At 45.4% G+C, this 17434-nt stretch overlaps 1 protein-coding gene across 4 annotated transcripts in view; it reads right to left on the bottom strand.

Moving 5' to 3' along the window:
• The window catches only part of LOC148036640 (Ankyrin repeat family protein), a 45257-nt gene that overhangs the window by 19973 nt on the left and 7850 nt on the right, over window positions 1-17434 (bottom strand). For 2 of the 4 annotated variants that reach the window (XM_087678671.1, XM_087678673.1), the window contains exons 2-4: window positions 516-572; window positions 338-421; window positions 43-229 (exon numbers count right to left, since the gene is read on the bottom strand). In XM_087678671.1, the coding sequence (XP_087534797.1) occupies window positions 43-229; window positions 338-421; window positions 516-572 (328 nt within the window). The remainder of the gene's footprint in view (window positions 1-42; window positions 230-337; window positions 422-515; window positions 573-17434) is intronic. The other 2 variants (XM_087678672.1, XM_087678674.1) reach the window with 1 other exon arrangement.

Here is a 17434-nt window from a genome sequence, read left to right as displayed (position 1 = left end):
AGGCGTTGTTTTGATTTCTCAACACGACAACCATCTACCAACCTGGGTAACACTTGGAGTTTGACATATGCACAATGGCATTCCGCAAGTGCACTTGTATGCCTCCGGCTCTGGCACAGCAGCCAACTTTTCTTCTGCTGAGTTATGTGAAACATCCAAATTGGCAAGGGAAGCTGCGATTTTAGTAACATCAGTGTTAGACTCTGGCATTTTAGCTGTCGAAGAAATCCTGCAGATTTTGAAGAAACCACAAGTACTTAACAACAAGGTTGAAAATATCCATTCAGAACAATAATCAAAGAATGAAATAATGCAGAAATTATAATACTGCACTTACTGTTGGGAGGATGTAAAACAAACATCACACACACGGACAGGAGCATTAATACCAAATTTTGGTAAAGTCTGCAACAGCAAGTTCCTGTTTAATTCCAGGAAAGCTGCTCAAGGTGCAGAAAGTATCATTCTTTGGAGAGCATTTATGCCCTTGATATACAGAAAGACTGACAACATACCATTTGATTGGATGAGTGCTCATTGCAGAGGCTTCTTCCACAACACCTGCAGTGGTGCTGCCATCAAAAACAAGATAAAATTATTGTTTTTTCCCCACTTACACCAGAAGTTAAATCCGCATGCTGTGAACCATGTCATCACAACTAAAAATTTACCTAAGCACACTAACTGGTAACAGTACTAATTTGGGTCTTAAAAACTCTTGTAAGAGTAATGTGGTATGGTCAAAGTTATCAAATTAATTGTCTTGAAAGGGGAACAAAGTACAAAGGGCATTAACACTAGTTTTGCAAGGATAAGCCACATAAGGTCTTTCTCCTAAAAGGGGTATTCTTTTTCTTTATCAATTCACCAATCTCTTGAACAATCCTTGTACATCTGAGCAGAAACTTAGTGGCACCAAACAGAAGCCACAAACCTCAAACAGCCTTGAATCAGCCATAAGCAGCATCAATAAGCCTTGGTTAGACATGACAGCCCATGAATAGCAATCACAGTCATAAGGACTGTGTTCGCTATCCATGAATGTCAATTTTGTTCCCACAATGAAAAAATGCAAAAGCATGATTGGGTTCCTCTATTGCTCCAAAGCAAAGGAGCCACAAGCTGGGTCCAGGACTGAAGAAGGCTCTGCTCAACATCCAACATCCCTCGCCTCAGAAAACCATTTCATAGAACCCAAGTGATGGCAGTGGAAATCAAAGATATCAGAAACTGATATAACTTTGCAACTTTTAAAGCTACCTTTGTCACAAGAAATGAATTTTTAACATAATGCTCTTTGGACACTCGAGTTGGGACACTTAGTTGCACATGTGTGATTAAGTTGAATGTGTGTCAAGGTGACAAGACAATCCTACCTTGGGCAATAGGGGACATTGGCAAAAGTCAAGTGGACAGATGCCATTGGGGTGCTTGGTGACATATTTTGAGTTTTGCGTCTATGAAGTGCAACGGGATTGGAACCTGCAAACCAATCAGCCACTCCCTCAGGGGTAATGAAAGAGATGAGCTGCTGAGGCTGTACTCAAGCCACATGTCCAGCAGCAACAACAGGTGCTAAAGGAGCAGATGAAGCAAGAGCAAAAGCCATAGCCCCACTAGACTGTGCAACCATAGCAGTCTACTGAGGCCTTTTAGGTGGAAGACCTTGGGCCTTGGAGCAACACTTCTCGTCCACATGACTTGCTCTCTGGCAATGTATGCAAAACCGGTTTTTCTTAGGGAGTTACTGCCAAATAGGTCTAGATTCTTTGGTTCCATCTAATGAAGAGGAGTTACCCTTTGATTGGCTTGCCTTCACATCTTGCGAGTTCTTACCACTGGTGGTTTTCCCTCCCGAAGAAGAGGCAACCAACCCCCTCTGCTCTAAATAAGGCTATGATGAGGATTTCTTGCGGACTTGATCATGCAACCTCGCGTAACGCAAGAACTGGCATTCAAACTAGTAGAAGGTGGCAATCGAGGTTGGGAGATGATGTGTTGAATCAAATTGAAGTACTTTTCGGGCAACTTATTCAAGAAGAATGTAACTTGATCGCTATATGACTTTGGAGAACCAGTAGTGGCGAACTCGGCAAGTAACCCCCGATATTCAGCCATCTTGACTTTCAAATCATCCCCTTCCTTAATAGAGAACTCTTGAAGCTCAAAGTAGAGATTGATGTGCTGAGTACGATCACGAGCCGCACAGCGGTCGAGAAGGTGACTCCAACACTCTAACACGAGCTGGAAGTCCTGCAACTGAGAGTGAAACTCAGGAAGCAATCCCTGCATCAACTCAACATTGGTTGTGGCATTGTGGGCTCTCCATTGACGAATGTAGTCAAGGTGAGCTAGTCAAGGGTCCGGCATAGGCTCTAGACCAATGACGAGGTCCCAAAGACCCTGAGACTCAAGCACTTGTTGCATGAAATTCGACCAAGTGGTGAAATTCGACCCATTAAAACGTGTCTTATCTGTGAAGGCATTCTTGGCTGTTGCAATAGCAGTGGTAGTTCTCGGAGATGGATAGTGTGAAAAAGGTAGTGTGGATAGGATGGGGGAGTGGAGTACACTTGAGAATGGGTCCCCAAAGTGCCCACCAGGCATGCGGATAGTATGCAAGGTGGATCCATAGGTAGGGATGGGTTGACTAGGCATGGGCATGGTAGCCACATGAGTAACCCAAGGAGGTGGGATGGGAACACGGGGAGCAGAAGATGGGAATCCCTGCGTAGGTTTTAATCCAAGGAGAGTGTGAAGACGCACCATAAGCTGAGGATGGAAACCCCTGCGTTTGAGGTCGTGTGAGATGTGAAGCTGGAGATAGTGAGGGGGATGCCCATCACAGTCGTCCCAGGTGCTATGGATGTGCTCATTTGCTAAAAGGTGAGAAGCACTATATTAAAGGATGGTATTCCCCCTAACGAAGTACCATGGTGCAAAGAGGTAGAGAATGGGGTAGAGAAGAAGAAGATGCTAGGAGCGGAGATGGAAGATCCAACCCCTAGGGTATGTGATGCAGATGTGGAGTGTAATCCAAGGTTTTGGAAAGATGATGAGAGGTAATCAAGGTGTGATATAGAAGAGGGTGAGATGGGAGGGAAGTGAGAAGTGTATGACATGCTCAAATGAAACAGAAGCTGTAGATGTACCTGAATTCCGTCTACTTCGCGAGCCCCCTCTATTAAAGTTCACATACACAAAGTCATTTGGATCCTGTACCTCAAAAGAAGCAACAGGCAAGGGTTTTGATTCATGAAACTCAAAAGGATTATACAAACCTGACATTCGATCTGGCTGAGATAATGAAGATGGATCGCCAGACGTTCCAAATGCCGTATGTCTTCCATGATTAGAGAGGTGGCCAGCCTCACCAACCGGTCCGAATGTGGTAGCAAAACTGGTAGGAGAGGTGTAAGCATCACCGTATTTGTTGCGATCGTACTCCTCAAAGTGCTCTGTCATGTCAATGAAATCTAGAATAGGAGTAGAAAAAGAAGGTAAAGGTGTAAGTGGAGTGTCGTCCTTCTCACCAAGTCCATAATGCCGTCTCAGGGCCTCCAATGATGGAGAAGCCTGATAGGACATCATAGGAACTGGAGAAGAAGGTTTCTGGGACATTGTGATTTAGTTACGAGTCGTAGTATGTGTCTCGCATAAAGACTAGCTCTCCACAATATCTGCATAATACTCTTTACAAGAGCAACAGCTCTGATTCCATGTGAACAAAATTGCTAAGGTTTGCACTGAGGACACACAGAGTGTATGACCATGACAGAAACACAAAGAGACAGATGCAGACACAAAGAGCAAAACTCAAATCCTAAACGCAAAACTCAAAACTCAAACACAAACAGAAGAAGGGAGAGAGAACACAACTCTGAAGTGAATGAATGTTGTAAATGAATGTAAAAGCGTACAGTGTGCTCAAGGGCAGAGCAATGTCGGAGTGTGACATCCACCGAAGACGGATCCCAAGTCTGTGATTACCAGTCGGAGTGTGTAGAGAGAGATAAAACTGCAAAAGGCTGACATCAGGAGCTACCAAAGACAGAGGAGACAGCTACAGAGGGGAGAGATGACACCACACGGCTCTAGAAGGATGCAAACACAGGCTATAGGATGTCGCTTGATGTTGGAGATGCTGGCGATGGCAGATGGAGGCCAAATGCAGCCTGGGAGATGGCGCTGGATAGGGGACGACAGCTGGAAGAGGTGTCAGGGCACTGCAAGGCTGGAGGGAGAGGTGGCAGCAGTCGCGAAGGCTGAACAACCACGTGGAGATAGACTAATGGCTGAAATCTGCACTGGAGAGTATGAAATCTACACAGACGGAATGAGCCTAAATGGGGGCAACCTGTCTATTTATAGATGTAGAAGAGTGCCCCAAAAATTAGGGTTTTTAAGAGACCACTGAAACTCTCTCGGACCGCTCCCCTTTTTAGGGTTTTTCGTTAATTAAGTGTGTTTTGGGGCTGTTTAAGAATGCTAATCAGCTGAAAAGCGTGTTTTAGCTCAACGGTTTCTCTTCCTTCCATTGCTGCCCACTATTCTTACATGGTGACATCTACGTTAGTGCTCTTGGTGCTGTTTACTGCTGCAGGTTTGTGAGTTCCACTATCTGGTGCTGTTCCTACCTGCATTTGACTGCTGTGAATTGATCCCATGGCTGCGCAACTTCATCTCCTGCTGCACCACGTGTATGTGCCACCTATTCTGCTGGAAACTCTGCATTTTTCAGCCCAGCTCCTGCATTTTCAGTTTGTCTACTCTTTGTAGGGCTGGGCAACAACCTAGTGTGCTGCATAACTGATTCTCCAATCCCTCCATCATTCAAGTGCCAATGACACATGCCCAAGCTTTGTGTTGTTCTTGTGCCTTGGTATATGGATTTCATTTCTCAAGCACATTTTCTTTGATTTCTTTTTGTTATGAGGGTGACATGGACTTGGCAAGGACAAGGATTGTCGGAATTAATTGAAAGAAGAAGAACTGATTCTTTATTGTAAAAATATGAATTACAACAATATACTTCTTGCTTACAAGATTGATACATGATACAAGACAAGATCTTAATACAAGTCTAGATCAAATACAAGACAAGAATTGGAGATAAAAGACTTAAACTTAAACTTAATACAAGATCTTGATACAAGGCTTGTAGCCTAAGACATCCATTTATACAAGGTGTACCATCAAAAGACATTTGCCCACCGGATTACTCTCGAGAAGAAATTATGAATGCTCACTGTTAATGACTCTTCCACACTGTGTTGGGTGTAAAGGCCCTTTTACTCCTAGTCCCATGTATAAATTTACTTGTACATGTGACCACACCCTTGCAGGTGTAAGTGTACCATACCCTAAGTATAAATACATTTTTTTATTCTTTGTATGTACCACACTGGTACACACCCATCTTGAGTCTCCACTCTCTCTACACACTCTCTACTTGTGAATACACCTCCTTTGTCTCACACACTACCTAGGCACTTCCGCTTGCCCTTCAAAATGGTATCAGAGCTGCAGCAAGAGCCTCACCTGAAGGAGTCAGCTTGTCATCGTTCTGCCTGTTCAAGGCAGGTGTTTGTTTTGACCAAGTTGCAGTTAGTTGATTTCAGACGGCAGCTGGCGAGAGGCGCAAGTCAGCTATGACAGGTTAGGTCTCGACCAGGCAAGCAACAGTGTTTCAAGCAGTCAACAGGTTAGTTTTGACCAAGTGGCATTAGTGTTTGACCTGCACGACTACAAGCAGCGAGCAAGCGCAGGTCATGGGAGGTCATGGGAGGCTACCACTAGGACTGCAATAGAATTTCGACACAATTAAGAAAATTTCGTCTTTTTTTAACATTATTTTATTTCCTGCAAGCTGGCCCTCTGGTCATTGATGGGGGTTCACATGCGTAAGCACAATGCTCAGATTTGTGAAGATTTATGCCCAAAAATTTGGGGTTTTTCCCGAATTTGATGTTGTTCATACAAAACAGAGACATTTAACCCAAAATTTGCAAACATTGTGCGCATTTGCCCTGGAAATTTTGGGGCTTTTCATGTACAAGTGAAATTTTGCTCAACTGAGCCAATTTCACTGAAATTTGTGCACACTTGGACCTCGAAATTTGTGGGTTTTGTAGAGTTTGTGAAATTTCTGCAACATTTGCCCGTATTTGACACTCGGGATGATGTATTAATGCAATTGGGGCAGATTTATTGCAAAAATTTTGGGGCTTTATGCATTTTGAGCCGATTTGTGCTTTGACAATGAAATTACAGCAAATTCAATGCCGAGTGGGAGAAATTTTGGACTTGGGATGTATTAAACGTTGTAAAAAGGCAGCTTCTCTTGGTACATGTATTGCTAAATGCTCATTGTGCAGTGAAACAGTGGTACATACACTACTCTCTACCCTCAGGTCCTATTGTGTCGGGAATCCCACTCACGCACATTGTACCATTCTCCTCGGTTGCTCAAATGCACGAATACCATGTTGATGAGTCACCTTCTTCTTTGAAGGAAACAAGGAGTGGAAAGAAATCACCTCCACATTTAGACCTAGTTCCACCTAGGTATGCTCTGATACCATGTCAAGAAAAGTGATGAGATGGTATGCAATCATACCATATTAGAGAGACATAGGGTTTCGAGGAAAAATACAATGCACGCAAACACTAAGAGAAGAAAAACTTAGAAACTCAAAAGAAGAAGAGTGAAGAAGATGATGAATGAATCCAGCTGATACAATGGAGCAGTGCCCGGAGATGACTACACTATCCTCGCTGATCAGGTGGCAGCACCTAGAGGGAATCTGCACAGTGGAAGGAGCGAAACGCAGTCCTCTGAGCAATAGAATATCAAAGTAGATTCTTAAATATACAAAACAGCCTGAATCTGCTGCAAATGAAGCCTTCATAAAGTGGCTTAATGGGATTGTAAACGGAAACCAAATAGGAATTAAGGTAATGACAAGAACTTAATGAATGGGTTTCTCAACACCCCCTCTCATGCCCAAAATGGTGCCCTAAGAGGTGTGAGAGAGAGAAGAGCACCCTGTAATCCTAGTGCTCCAGGTGCCAAAAATAACAGGCATGCTCTAATACCGTGTCAAAATAAGCGACAATGTAGAGAGAGAGAGCGGGGAGTAACATAAATTGTGTACGGCAAACACTAATAGAGAAGAGAAACTCAAAAATGCAAGAAGAACAGTGATGCCAAGTGATGGAGGAGGAGTTGGGATGCAAAAACGCAAGTCCCAGTAGTCCCTATGGTAGACGAGTGACAGCAGGTGATGGAGGAGGAGCCACGTTGCAAAAACGCAAGTCCCAGCAGCCCCTGTAATAGACGAGTGATGAAATCACTAACGCTCGATGATGGAGATTGTCCACCAAAGGCTAGGATGCTAACACCAAGCTGGAGATGATAATGCCAAGCAACGAGAAGGCCTCCAAACTAAAAAACGCAAGTGAAGATGGAGCTTGAAGGAGAAGAATGCTGACGCCAAGCAAATGATAGTGACGCCAAGTGGAAGATGCTCCAAATGCGAGGCCTAATGATGAAACAAGGCACCTGAAGTAGAAGAGGAAGGGTGAAGGCAACCATGAGCCATGAACCGCAATGTCCTCCTCAAGCGGTGTAAGTACAATGGAAGGGGTTCGTGAAGGGAAGGGTGTCTAATGACGGAGGAAGAGGGGTGAAGAATGATTGAAGAGTGGTGGGGTGGTAGAAGTGAAGAATGAATGAAGTGATTGCCTATTTATAGGCATAAGTTGTCTAGGACGAGGCACCATTGTGTGGGTGCCCACTGAAAAAGTAGCCAAAATGTGAACACTAACCCTTTTTGGGGCTGTCTGTGCAAAACCCAAAATGAAGTGTGTGAACTGAAGAACCGGTTTCTCAACAGGACTCCATGCTAGAAGGAATACGAAGGCCTAGCCACCAAGTTGTAGCTAAGACATCCAAGGCCCCAAACTAGGAAGAACATGTAGATCTGAGTATCAATGGGAGTGAATGGGTGAGATGGCATGGAGATGTCAACCACTCCAAGAAGGTAAAGGGTGTGTGAAGAACCACAAGATGAGTAAGGACTATCCACTTTGAAGCAAAAGGAATGGGATCCCTCTTTAAAGAAGAGGAGCCCTCTGAGAAAGAGAGAGAGAGAGAGAGAGAGAGAGAGAGAGAGAGAGAGAGAGAATCTAAAAACTCATGGATAATGGCCTCCAGAGTGTTTGATGACGAAGGAAATGCCACTGACGATGCTGAAGATGGTATTTAGGACTCCAATGGAACAGAAGATAGACATCCCCAAGAGGTGGCCTCTCAAACCTAGGTAGAAGAGGGAGTGGAGGGAGGGATCACACACAATCTCCTCGATGCCTATATCGAAGTCAGTATCCATGTAGCCATACGAGGGCAATGAGAAAATAGGTAGCTCCTGTGGAGCCATAAGTGGGCAATAGTCCATTTCTCAGTAGAGTGGACTACAGAGCTAAAGGAGTGAAAGGAGTTAAATAGCCACTCTCTCTCAAAGGAGTGGATTGACAAGGAGACAATACCCAATAGCCACTATTTCTCGGCGGAGCAGACTGCAGGATCGTGGGTCGAGAAAGCCACTAGACCTGAAAATGAATGGGGGAAACCTTCGTAGCACATTCTAGTGGTCTTCGGGAGGGCTTATTGCCACATGGGATCTTAAAGCCTTCTTGTTCTCACAAAAGCTTAGTGCACATTGTGTGTGTCTTATTGTATTGAGTATAAAAATCTGATAGTTGATGCAAAATGATCTCTATGGCCCAAAAGGATGAGGTGGCATACCGAGTGCTAGGGAAAAGATGCATATGCTTTGATGGGGTTGTCACAAGGATATGAAATTTTAATGCTTTGGTTAGCATTTGATTAAAAGTTAATCAAATGTGCAAATGTGACTTGCACATGTGTGGTGCAAGTTAATTATTTCGCGATGTGGGACTAAAAACTCGAGGTATCAGTTGGGTGCCAAAGGCAAAAGTTGTAATAAATGATGCCCGATAGACACTAGGTGGTACCCAGTGTCAGAACTTGTCCTAGAGCATTTAATTAGCCATCAGTGTCAGTGGTGACACTAGTAAATTGTCAATAACTAATTAATTAATGCCAATTCCAAGCTAATGAATACTCAAGATCACTTGGATGATAAATTGGTCCAACCAATTTAATTGTTGGCCTATCAAATTATTCTTTTTAGCCATAAATATTTATTATTTGAAAACTAATTTAATAACTTGGATAATGCTAGAAAATGAAATTAGAAGGCTGCGACTTGGCAAAACTTGCATGTGCAAGTGGAAAAAATGTTTTTTAAGCTTGGTTGGGAAGAAAAGGAGGTGGGGTGTTAGCAAAGTATTTGTCAGCTCATGTGTGAGTCTGAGCTTGATCTGGGCTGGGCATTTTTATTAGGTATTTTAGGTATTTTTCTGGTGTGGCATTTTATGCCATTGGGGCATTTTTATGCACCAGTGGACCAGCATTAATGCTGTCCGACCAGCATTATTGCTCCCCACTTTTTCAGCCTATTTATACTCAGTACTCCTCCTCAGTCATTATCATCATCTTCACCATCTGCAGACTCTGTGGAGAGAGGAGCCAGTGCCAGTGCCAGTGCCCACGCAGCCAGTGACTCACTGTTGTATGCGACTCTCTCGTGTTCAGATATATGGATTCCATTTCCCGTGCATACATCTGAGTTCTCATTTGTATCGTGTTCTTTCTTTTCTTTTCTCTTTTTGTCTTGTGTTTCAGCAGTTTATTTCAGCACATGTTTATGCTTCCACCGCTGCTCCACTTCTGACATGGTATCAGTTTTCAGGATGTGTGTTTCTGCTGTGTTTTATTGCTGATTTCAAGACTGTTTTGTACCCCTGCTGATCAGACGACTGCTGTCGCAGCCAGATGACCTGTTTTGGAGCTGTTTTCAGCCTGCGTTTTTTGCAGTTTTGCCATCGCCTGCTGGCTACGCACCTCTACTGCCTGCGTTTTTCATCTGCAGCTGCTGGCGACAGTTTTCTACCTGTTTTTCTCCAGTTTACAGCCTGCGTTTTGCTGATTCAGCATCTCTCGTGGCTGGGTGACTGTTACTTCAGGCCGTTTTTGCTGTTTTTGGCAGTTTTTGACTGATTTTTTGACTTTCTGCAGCAGATTTTGTCTTCTATTGATCAAATTTTGGGTTCTATTGCATGTGAACTCTCATTTTCTACCGTCTGTGCTTGTGTTTTGGCTGTGTTTCCTCTCTACATTCCATCTCTTCTCTACTTCTCTTCTTATCCTCTCCATATGGCTCCTCCGTGCACTTCCACTCATGATAAGTTACATGGACCTGATTATCTCACATGGAGTGCTGTCATGAAAGCTTGGTTTGTGCAGAAGCGGTTATGGTACATCGTCTGTGGAGCTCTTCCTCAACCTCTCCGTCCTTTTCCTCTTCCTGAAGATTTTAATGAGGACAACCATGAGACATCCTTGAGATTACAGGGGCGGCTTCCGGCACATTATGGAGGCGAGGCTTATGTAGCTTCAGAGAGGGGTGACAGGAAGAAGAAGTCGAAGGCCCAGTGTTACCACTGTGGCAAGAAGGGACATTTGCGGAAGGACTGCAAGACGTTAGCGGCTTCCAGGAAGAAGGAGCAGAAGACGAAGTGGGATGTTGACTCTACTGATGCGTCCTCTCCTTCATCAAACTCCGACTCAGATCCTCCGACCAAGGAGAAGTCCAAGGCGCGGAAGGGATCCTCTTCTTCGGATCGCGGGAAGGGCTTGGTGGCCCCTTCCTCGGCTGCTTTCTAGTGGTGGTGATGAGGTCATCCCTCACGACTCTCTTGTGCCAGAGAGGGAGTATGAGCGGGTGTTCAGGTGGGGCAGCCGCGCCTCATCTATACTTTTCTACAGGTGCACAGGTTCTAGAGAGGGACGTCCCTGATGCATCGACTTCAGTCTGGCGAAATCAAATCCTGGAGCCGAGATTGACATCCAGGTTCATGATGAGCTGGTTATCTGACAGAGAGCGGGAGGCTTTCGTCTGGAGCTCACATGAGGGGACACTTTGGCGGTCTGGCCAAAGGCGGGGAATCCATGGTCACCTATGTTCAGGGGCATTTTTGACAGGATGGTCTTGTATGCTCCTGCGAGACATTGATGATGGACACAGAGACATGCTATGATCTTCTCTATTTTCAGGTGTTTGGTACGATCGACATCGACATCAGGTTCTCTCCGAGGCACCTTGGTGGTGGCTTGATCACCCACTGCTTGGGTATCCATGGTTCTACTTGGTGGTTCTATGTTGTATAGTTTCTGATCCCTTTTCATTGTACTATTGTCTTGTATCAGATCACTCATGATCTGAGAGAGGGTGTTAGCAGAGTATTTGTCAGCTCATGTGTAAGTCTGAGCTTGATCTGGGCTGGGCATTTTTATTAGGTATTTTAGGTATTTTTCTGGTGTGGCATTTTATGCCATTGGGGCATTTTTATGCACCAGTGGGCCAGCATTAATGCTGTCCGACCAGCATTATTGCTCCCCACTTTTTCAGCCTATTTATACTCAGTACTCCTCCTCAGTCATTATCATCATCTTCACCATCTGCAGACTCTGTGGAGAGAGGAGCCAGTGCCAGTGCCAGTGCCCACGCAACCAGTGACTCACTGTTGTATGCGACTCTCTCGTGTTCAGATATATGGATTCCATTTCCCGTGCATACATCTGAGTTCTCATTTGTATCGTGTTCTTTCTTTTCTTTTCTCTTTTTGTCTTGTGTTTCAGCAGTTTATTTCAGCACATGTTTATGCTTCCACCGCTGCTCCACTTCTGACCGGGGGGGGCGGTGGGTGTGCCGGTATTGTTAGCAATCTAGTCAGCTCATGTGTGAGTCTGGGCTACGCTTGATATTACTGGGTAATTTAGGCATTTTATAGTGATCATCTTGGTGATTATTTAGGCATTTATTGCTGGCCGACCAACTGCCATATTTGGCATATTTTTGGCCTATTTATTCAGTAGCTCCTCCTCCTCTCATTCAATCATCAACATTCTTCAAGCGGTCTTCCTATTGGAGAGAGGAGCCAGTGCCCATGTCCACACAGCCAGTGACTCATTGTTGTACACATCATTCTTGTGTTTGGTATAAGGATTCCATTTCCCGAGCACATCTTTGAGTTCTCTTCCTTTGCAATGTTTTTTTGTTCTTTTGTTTTCTTTCTCTTCTATCTTGTGTTCAGTAGTTTATTTCAACACTTGTCTATGCTTCCATTGTTGCACCACTTCTGGCATGGTATCAAATTGCAGGATCTTGGTTCCTGCTGCGATTTTTCTATTGATTATAGGTCTTTCTTCCCCCCTGCTGATCAAGCCTACGTTTTTCAGACTAGCAACCTGCATTTTCAGCTTGCACCTGGATTTCAGCCTGCAATTGTCAATTTGCTGCATTCAATGCTCCACCAACCTGCGTTTTTAGTTTTCTGCCCCTAACAATGGCTGGGCGACTGTTTGCACAGGCCATTTTTGCTGTTTTTGGCAGTTTTTGACTAGTTTTTCTTCGTTCCACTCTTCTAAGCGGAGACGTCATTATCAGGAGTTTCGAGGGGGGGAAACTGTTCGAGATGTCATTCCCTGGACAGCAGTTACGGACAATGCAGCGCAGTGCTACATCAGCAGTCAGACCAGTCAGCAGTCGCAGCCACATCAGCAATCGGACCAATTGCCACGTGGCACAGCAGCAATCGGACAGTTTTATGCAGTCGGCTGCATTAAATGCAGCTGACCTGATTTGGCTATTTTTTCGTGGTATTTCCTCTGCTATATATAGCAGTCCTGTCCAGCACTTGTACACTTACATCTAACAGAGATAGCCTGCTGGTGACTGACAGCATGCAGGCTGACGGAGATCGAGGTCCTCAAGGTGGAGACATACGCAGATATTCTCTCTGCACCCGTGTATATTTCTGCATTCCTATACAGCATCCTACACTACACATTTTCTGTGTTTCACTATCTCCTCTCTCTTCTCTCTGTGTTCGCTCTCTCTCGGTCTTGGTCCCAAGCTTCTGCATCATTGCACTCTGACATGGTATCAGAGCAATGAAGACGGACTAACTGATTGAAGAACCTACCTAAAGAGGAGATTTCAGCCGACACAAGGCTGCGTTTCCAGCGTTCGAGGGCAAGCAGGAGGGCTGTGCATCGGAACAAGGCTGAAGCGAGTGTGGGCGTGCGGGAAAGGAGTCCAGTTGGTGAATTTGTTGCAGGTTCTTGCTGTTTGAAGGAGAGGAAGACTGTGTTTTAGGCCTTCCACTGCAGATTTTACCTTTTCATCACCTCAGGTTGTTGAAGAAGGTTCAGGAAGTGGAGGAAAGAGCCCTAACAAGCTGCGTTTTCACAGTCAGAGGGGGCTGCTTTTGCGTTTGTGCAGGCATTGCAAGTGAACATGTCTACCGAGACTAACTTGGAGTTCCAGGCGATCATGGACAAGAAGGTGCTTGTCCTACTGGCTCTTCCATCAGATCACGAGCTTAATGGTAACAATTACTGCATCTGGCATGTGATGATGTTGCCCATTCTGGAGTCTTATGATTTGGCGGAGCTTGTGATGGAGAAGATTAACCGGCCCTCGGTGAGAGATGAGTCCAAACTCTCTTCCAATGCTTGTGCGGAATTGACCAAGGCCAAGTCTCATTGGGACAAACTGAATGCTAGGATTCGCTCTTTTCTTTTTCTGTCTTGTACTACAGCCGTGATAGCTCACATTGAGCACTTGATGATGGCTCGAGACATGGCTAGAGCTCGACCAGATGTATAACCGGATGACCCTGATAAAGAGGATTTCTTCGGAGGTGCAAATGCGGACCTTGTTCGTGAATAAGTCTTCTTCACTTCGGGAACACATCAAACAAGCTTTGGCAGCTTTAGATGCACGTTCAAAATGCGGGGAAGCCTATTTTCTCCAAAGACATGGCGATCGCTTTATTGTCCCAGTTGCCGCCACAATTCGGTACCTTTTATTCCGCTCTTGTTGCATCAAGGCGAGAGTCGACTCTTCAGTGGGAAGAGCTAGTTCCTATGGTCTTGGACCAAGAGGAACAATTGAAGGGACAGAATGCTTCCAAATCGGAGGCATTGGTTGGTCAAGCCTCTCAAAAGAAGGGAAGGACCAAAAGAAGAAGAAGTAAGACAACAAATCCATGAAGGGGCCCATGACTCCTTCTCCAGTTGGTGTTGCCCATTTGCGACCTTCGCGTGGGCAGATTCTCATTGGAGACAACTCTTCTATGTCTATTGCTGCGCAGGGTGCGATACAGCTAATTCCAGATGGACATGGTGATATCCACACTTCCGAGGTGTTGCATCTGCCAGGCTTGGGATATCATTTTCTTTCGGTCCATAAGATTTGTTCCCTTGGTCTCTTGGTGGAGTTTGACAATGATGCTGTTCGAGTTCTTGATCATGGATCGAGGAAGGTTCTCTCTTCGAGGTATGAGGAGAATGGTATTTACAAATTGAAGTCTTCTTCAGCTCTTACCTCTCACACATAGTCCGAGCTCTGGCATGCTCGGTTTGGCCACCTAAACTATGAGTACCTTCGAAAGGCGTCGCAAGGATCCTTTGTTCAAGGTTTGCCGGACATAGTGGTGAGCCAACAGCCATGCATCTTCTACATTTGTGGGAAATTGCATCGGGATGTGATTCCCAACAAAGCTTCGAGGCGGTCTGCTTCACCTATGGAGCTTGTCTCTACGGATCTTTGAGGCCCAATGCGGATCGAGTCCCTGAAGGCGAGCTTGTACTTCATGTTGATCGTAGATGACTATAGCTGGATGACATGGACCTATTTCTTGACATTGAAGTCAGAGGCTTTCTCCCACTTCAAGGATTAGCTTCTCTTTGAGGAAAACCGATCTGGCCGACAACTGAAGACCTTGCGCTCAGACAAGGGTGGTGAATTTGTGTCTAATGAGTTTGCTCGTTTTTGTGCAGATAGGCGCATTCACCAAAAGTTTGCTAACACCAACACTCCTCAAGAGAATGGCATTTTAGAGTGGAACAACCGAAGTGTGATCGAGATGGCGCGCACCATGATGGAGCATCAACAGACAGCTCAGTTTCTATGGGCCGAGGCAGTGGCTACTGCAGTTCACATCCTCAATCGATCTCCCACTTGAGCCGTTGACAGGATGACACCTTTTGAGGCTTACTTTGGGACTAAGCCCAATGTCTCTTATTTCAAGATCTTTGGGTGTGACGCCTATGTGCACATCCCGAAGACACAGCGTGACAAGTTTGAGGCAGCTTCCAGACGACAAGTTTTTGTTGGCTATAGCTCCCAGCCCCAAGGTTATCGTTTGTTTGCTCCCGTCAAGCAGGATATCTACACAAGCCAAGATGTGCCGTCCAAGATTCAGAGATCAAGGGGGTCCTGAGGAATGGGAACCGCAGGATGGACCGCGGAGGTCACGAAGGAATTAGGCACATTCTACAGAGCTTGTTTGCTCTAACTATTGTTTCATGACCCATGTTATGTAGGATCAAGAGCCTACTTCAGTGAAGGAGGCTTTGCAGTCTGACCATTGGCAGAAGGCTATGGAAGTCGAGTTGGAGGCTATTGAGAGGAATGGTACTTGGTACCTTGTGCCCCGTCCCTCTCACAAGAAGGTGATTGCCGTCAAGTGGGCCTTCAAGACCAAGTACCTTAACAATGGTTCTCTGGACAAGCACAAGGCTCGCCTTGTTGTTGAAGGTTTTGCTCAGCCCAGGCATTGACGTCCATGATACTTTTGCCCCCACTGCTCGGATGGCAAATATTCGAGCTGGTCTTGCCTTGGCTGGCCATAAGAGATGGCCTCTCTATCAGTTGGATGTGAAGTTGGCCTTTCACAATGGTGACTTACAGGAGGAGATCTATGTTGAGTAGCCTCCTGGCTTTGAATCCTCAAATGGGAAAGTTTACAAGTTGTAGAAGGCCTTGTATGGCCTCAAGCAGGGTCTACGTGCATGGAACAAAAAGATTAACTCATTTCTTCAGTCAAAGTTGGGATATCGGCACTCCAAGGCCAATCCGCAGCTTTATGTGCACACTTCTGAGGCTTGTCGTGTGTTGTTTGTGTTGCATGTTGATGATTTGATTATTACAGGTGACCATGCACACAAGGTCCACGAGACCAAGACAGCTTTACATCAAACGTTCGAGATGACGGATTTGGGGCTTCTTCATTTATTCTTGGGTCGCGAGACTTATCAGTCTCAGAGGGGGATTTTCATCTCTCAGTAGAGATACATTCAAGAGCTCTTGGTGACTTTTGAGATGAAGACTTGTCGGACCATTTCTACTACTATAGATCCGAACTGGAAGGCCACTTCACACTCAACTGCTCCCTTGACGGATGCTTCCCGCTACCATCAACTGATTGGCTCCTTGATTTGGCTACTCAACACTCGTGTTGACCTTTGTTTTGATGTGGGTCTTTTGGCGGGGTTCATGAGTGAACCCCAGCAAGTGCATTGGCAAGCTGCCTTGAGGATTCTTTGGTATTTGAGGGGGACCTCTGCCTTAGGGATTTCTTATCTAACAAGTACACATGCTTCAGATCTTGTTCTTGCAGGTTGGAGCGACTCGAATTGGGCTGGCGATGTGGACCACCGGCAGTCTACTACAAGCTATTGTTTTACCTTGGGTACTGATGTTATCTCATGGAGTAGCAAGAAGCAACCCACAGTAGCCCTTTCTTCTACTGAGGCGAAGTATCGGGCTGCGTCTTCCACCACATGTGAGGTTGTGTGGCTTCGAAGATTGTTGGAGGAGCTTGGCTGCCCCCAGACTCATCCTACTCTTCTGCAGTGCGACAATGAGAGTTGCATTGCCTTGGTACGAAATCCTATATTTCATGCCTAGATGAAGCACATTGAGATCCAATATCACTTCATTCGGGAGAAGCTTTTGGATGGGACCATTGATGTGGAGTACTGCAAGACAGAGGATAATCTTGCAGGCTTGTTCACGAAGGCACTTCCCCAAGCTCTTCTTTGGAGACATGCCAGATCCCTTAGTCTTTTGACCTGTCCACGATCTGAGAGGGGGTGTTAGAGATGTCATTCCCTTGATAGCAGTACGGACAGTGCAGCGCAGTGCCACGTCAGCAGTTGGACCAATTGCCACGTGGCACAACAGCAGTCGTAGAGATTCTTTTAAGTACTTCCTAGCCATTGGAGGATGAGTCAAGTGTGCATTCTATACCATTCCTGAGAGATGCTTTCTACGGGCGTTGATATATGAGAGGTAGGATTTCAGGGACTAGGCTCTCCAAGGTGCACTGTGGGGTGAATCCCATATCACGCTTGGGCATGGTCGTAGTGGCCCTAAGATTTCCCATCGGGTTGCATGTAGCTAAGTGAAAGTATTGGTGAGCTAATCGAGTGAAC

Source organism: Lygodium microphyllum, chromosome 5, assembly GCF_053477565.2.
Source record: "Lygodium microphyllum isolate KBCC chromosome 5, Lygodium_microphyllum_v1.1.10, whole genome shotgun sequence".
Lineage (NCBI taxonomy): Eukaryota > Viridiplantae > Streptophyta > Polypodiopsida > Schizaeales > Lygodiaceae > Lygodium > Lygodium microphyllum.
The sequence above is the reverse complement of the archived record's forward strand: the minus strand, read 5'-3'. Positions and strand labels throughout refer to the sequence as shown.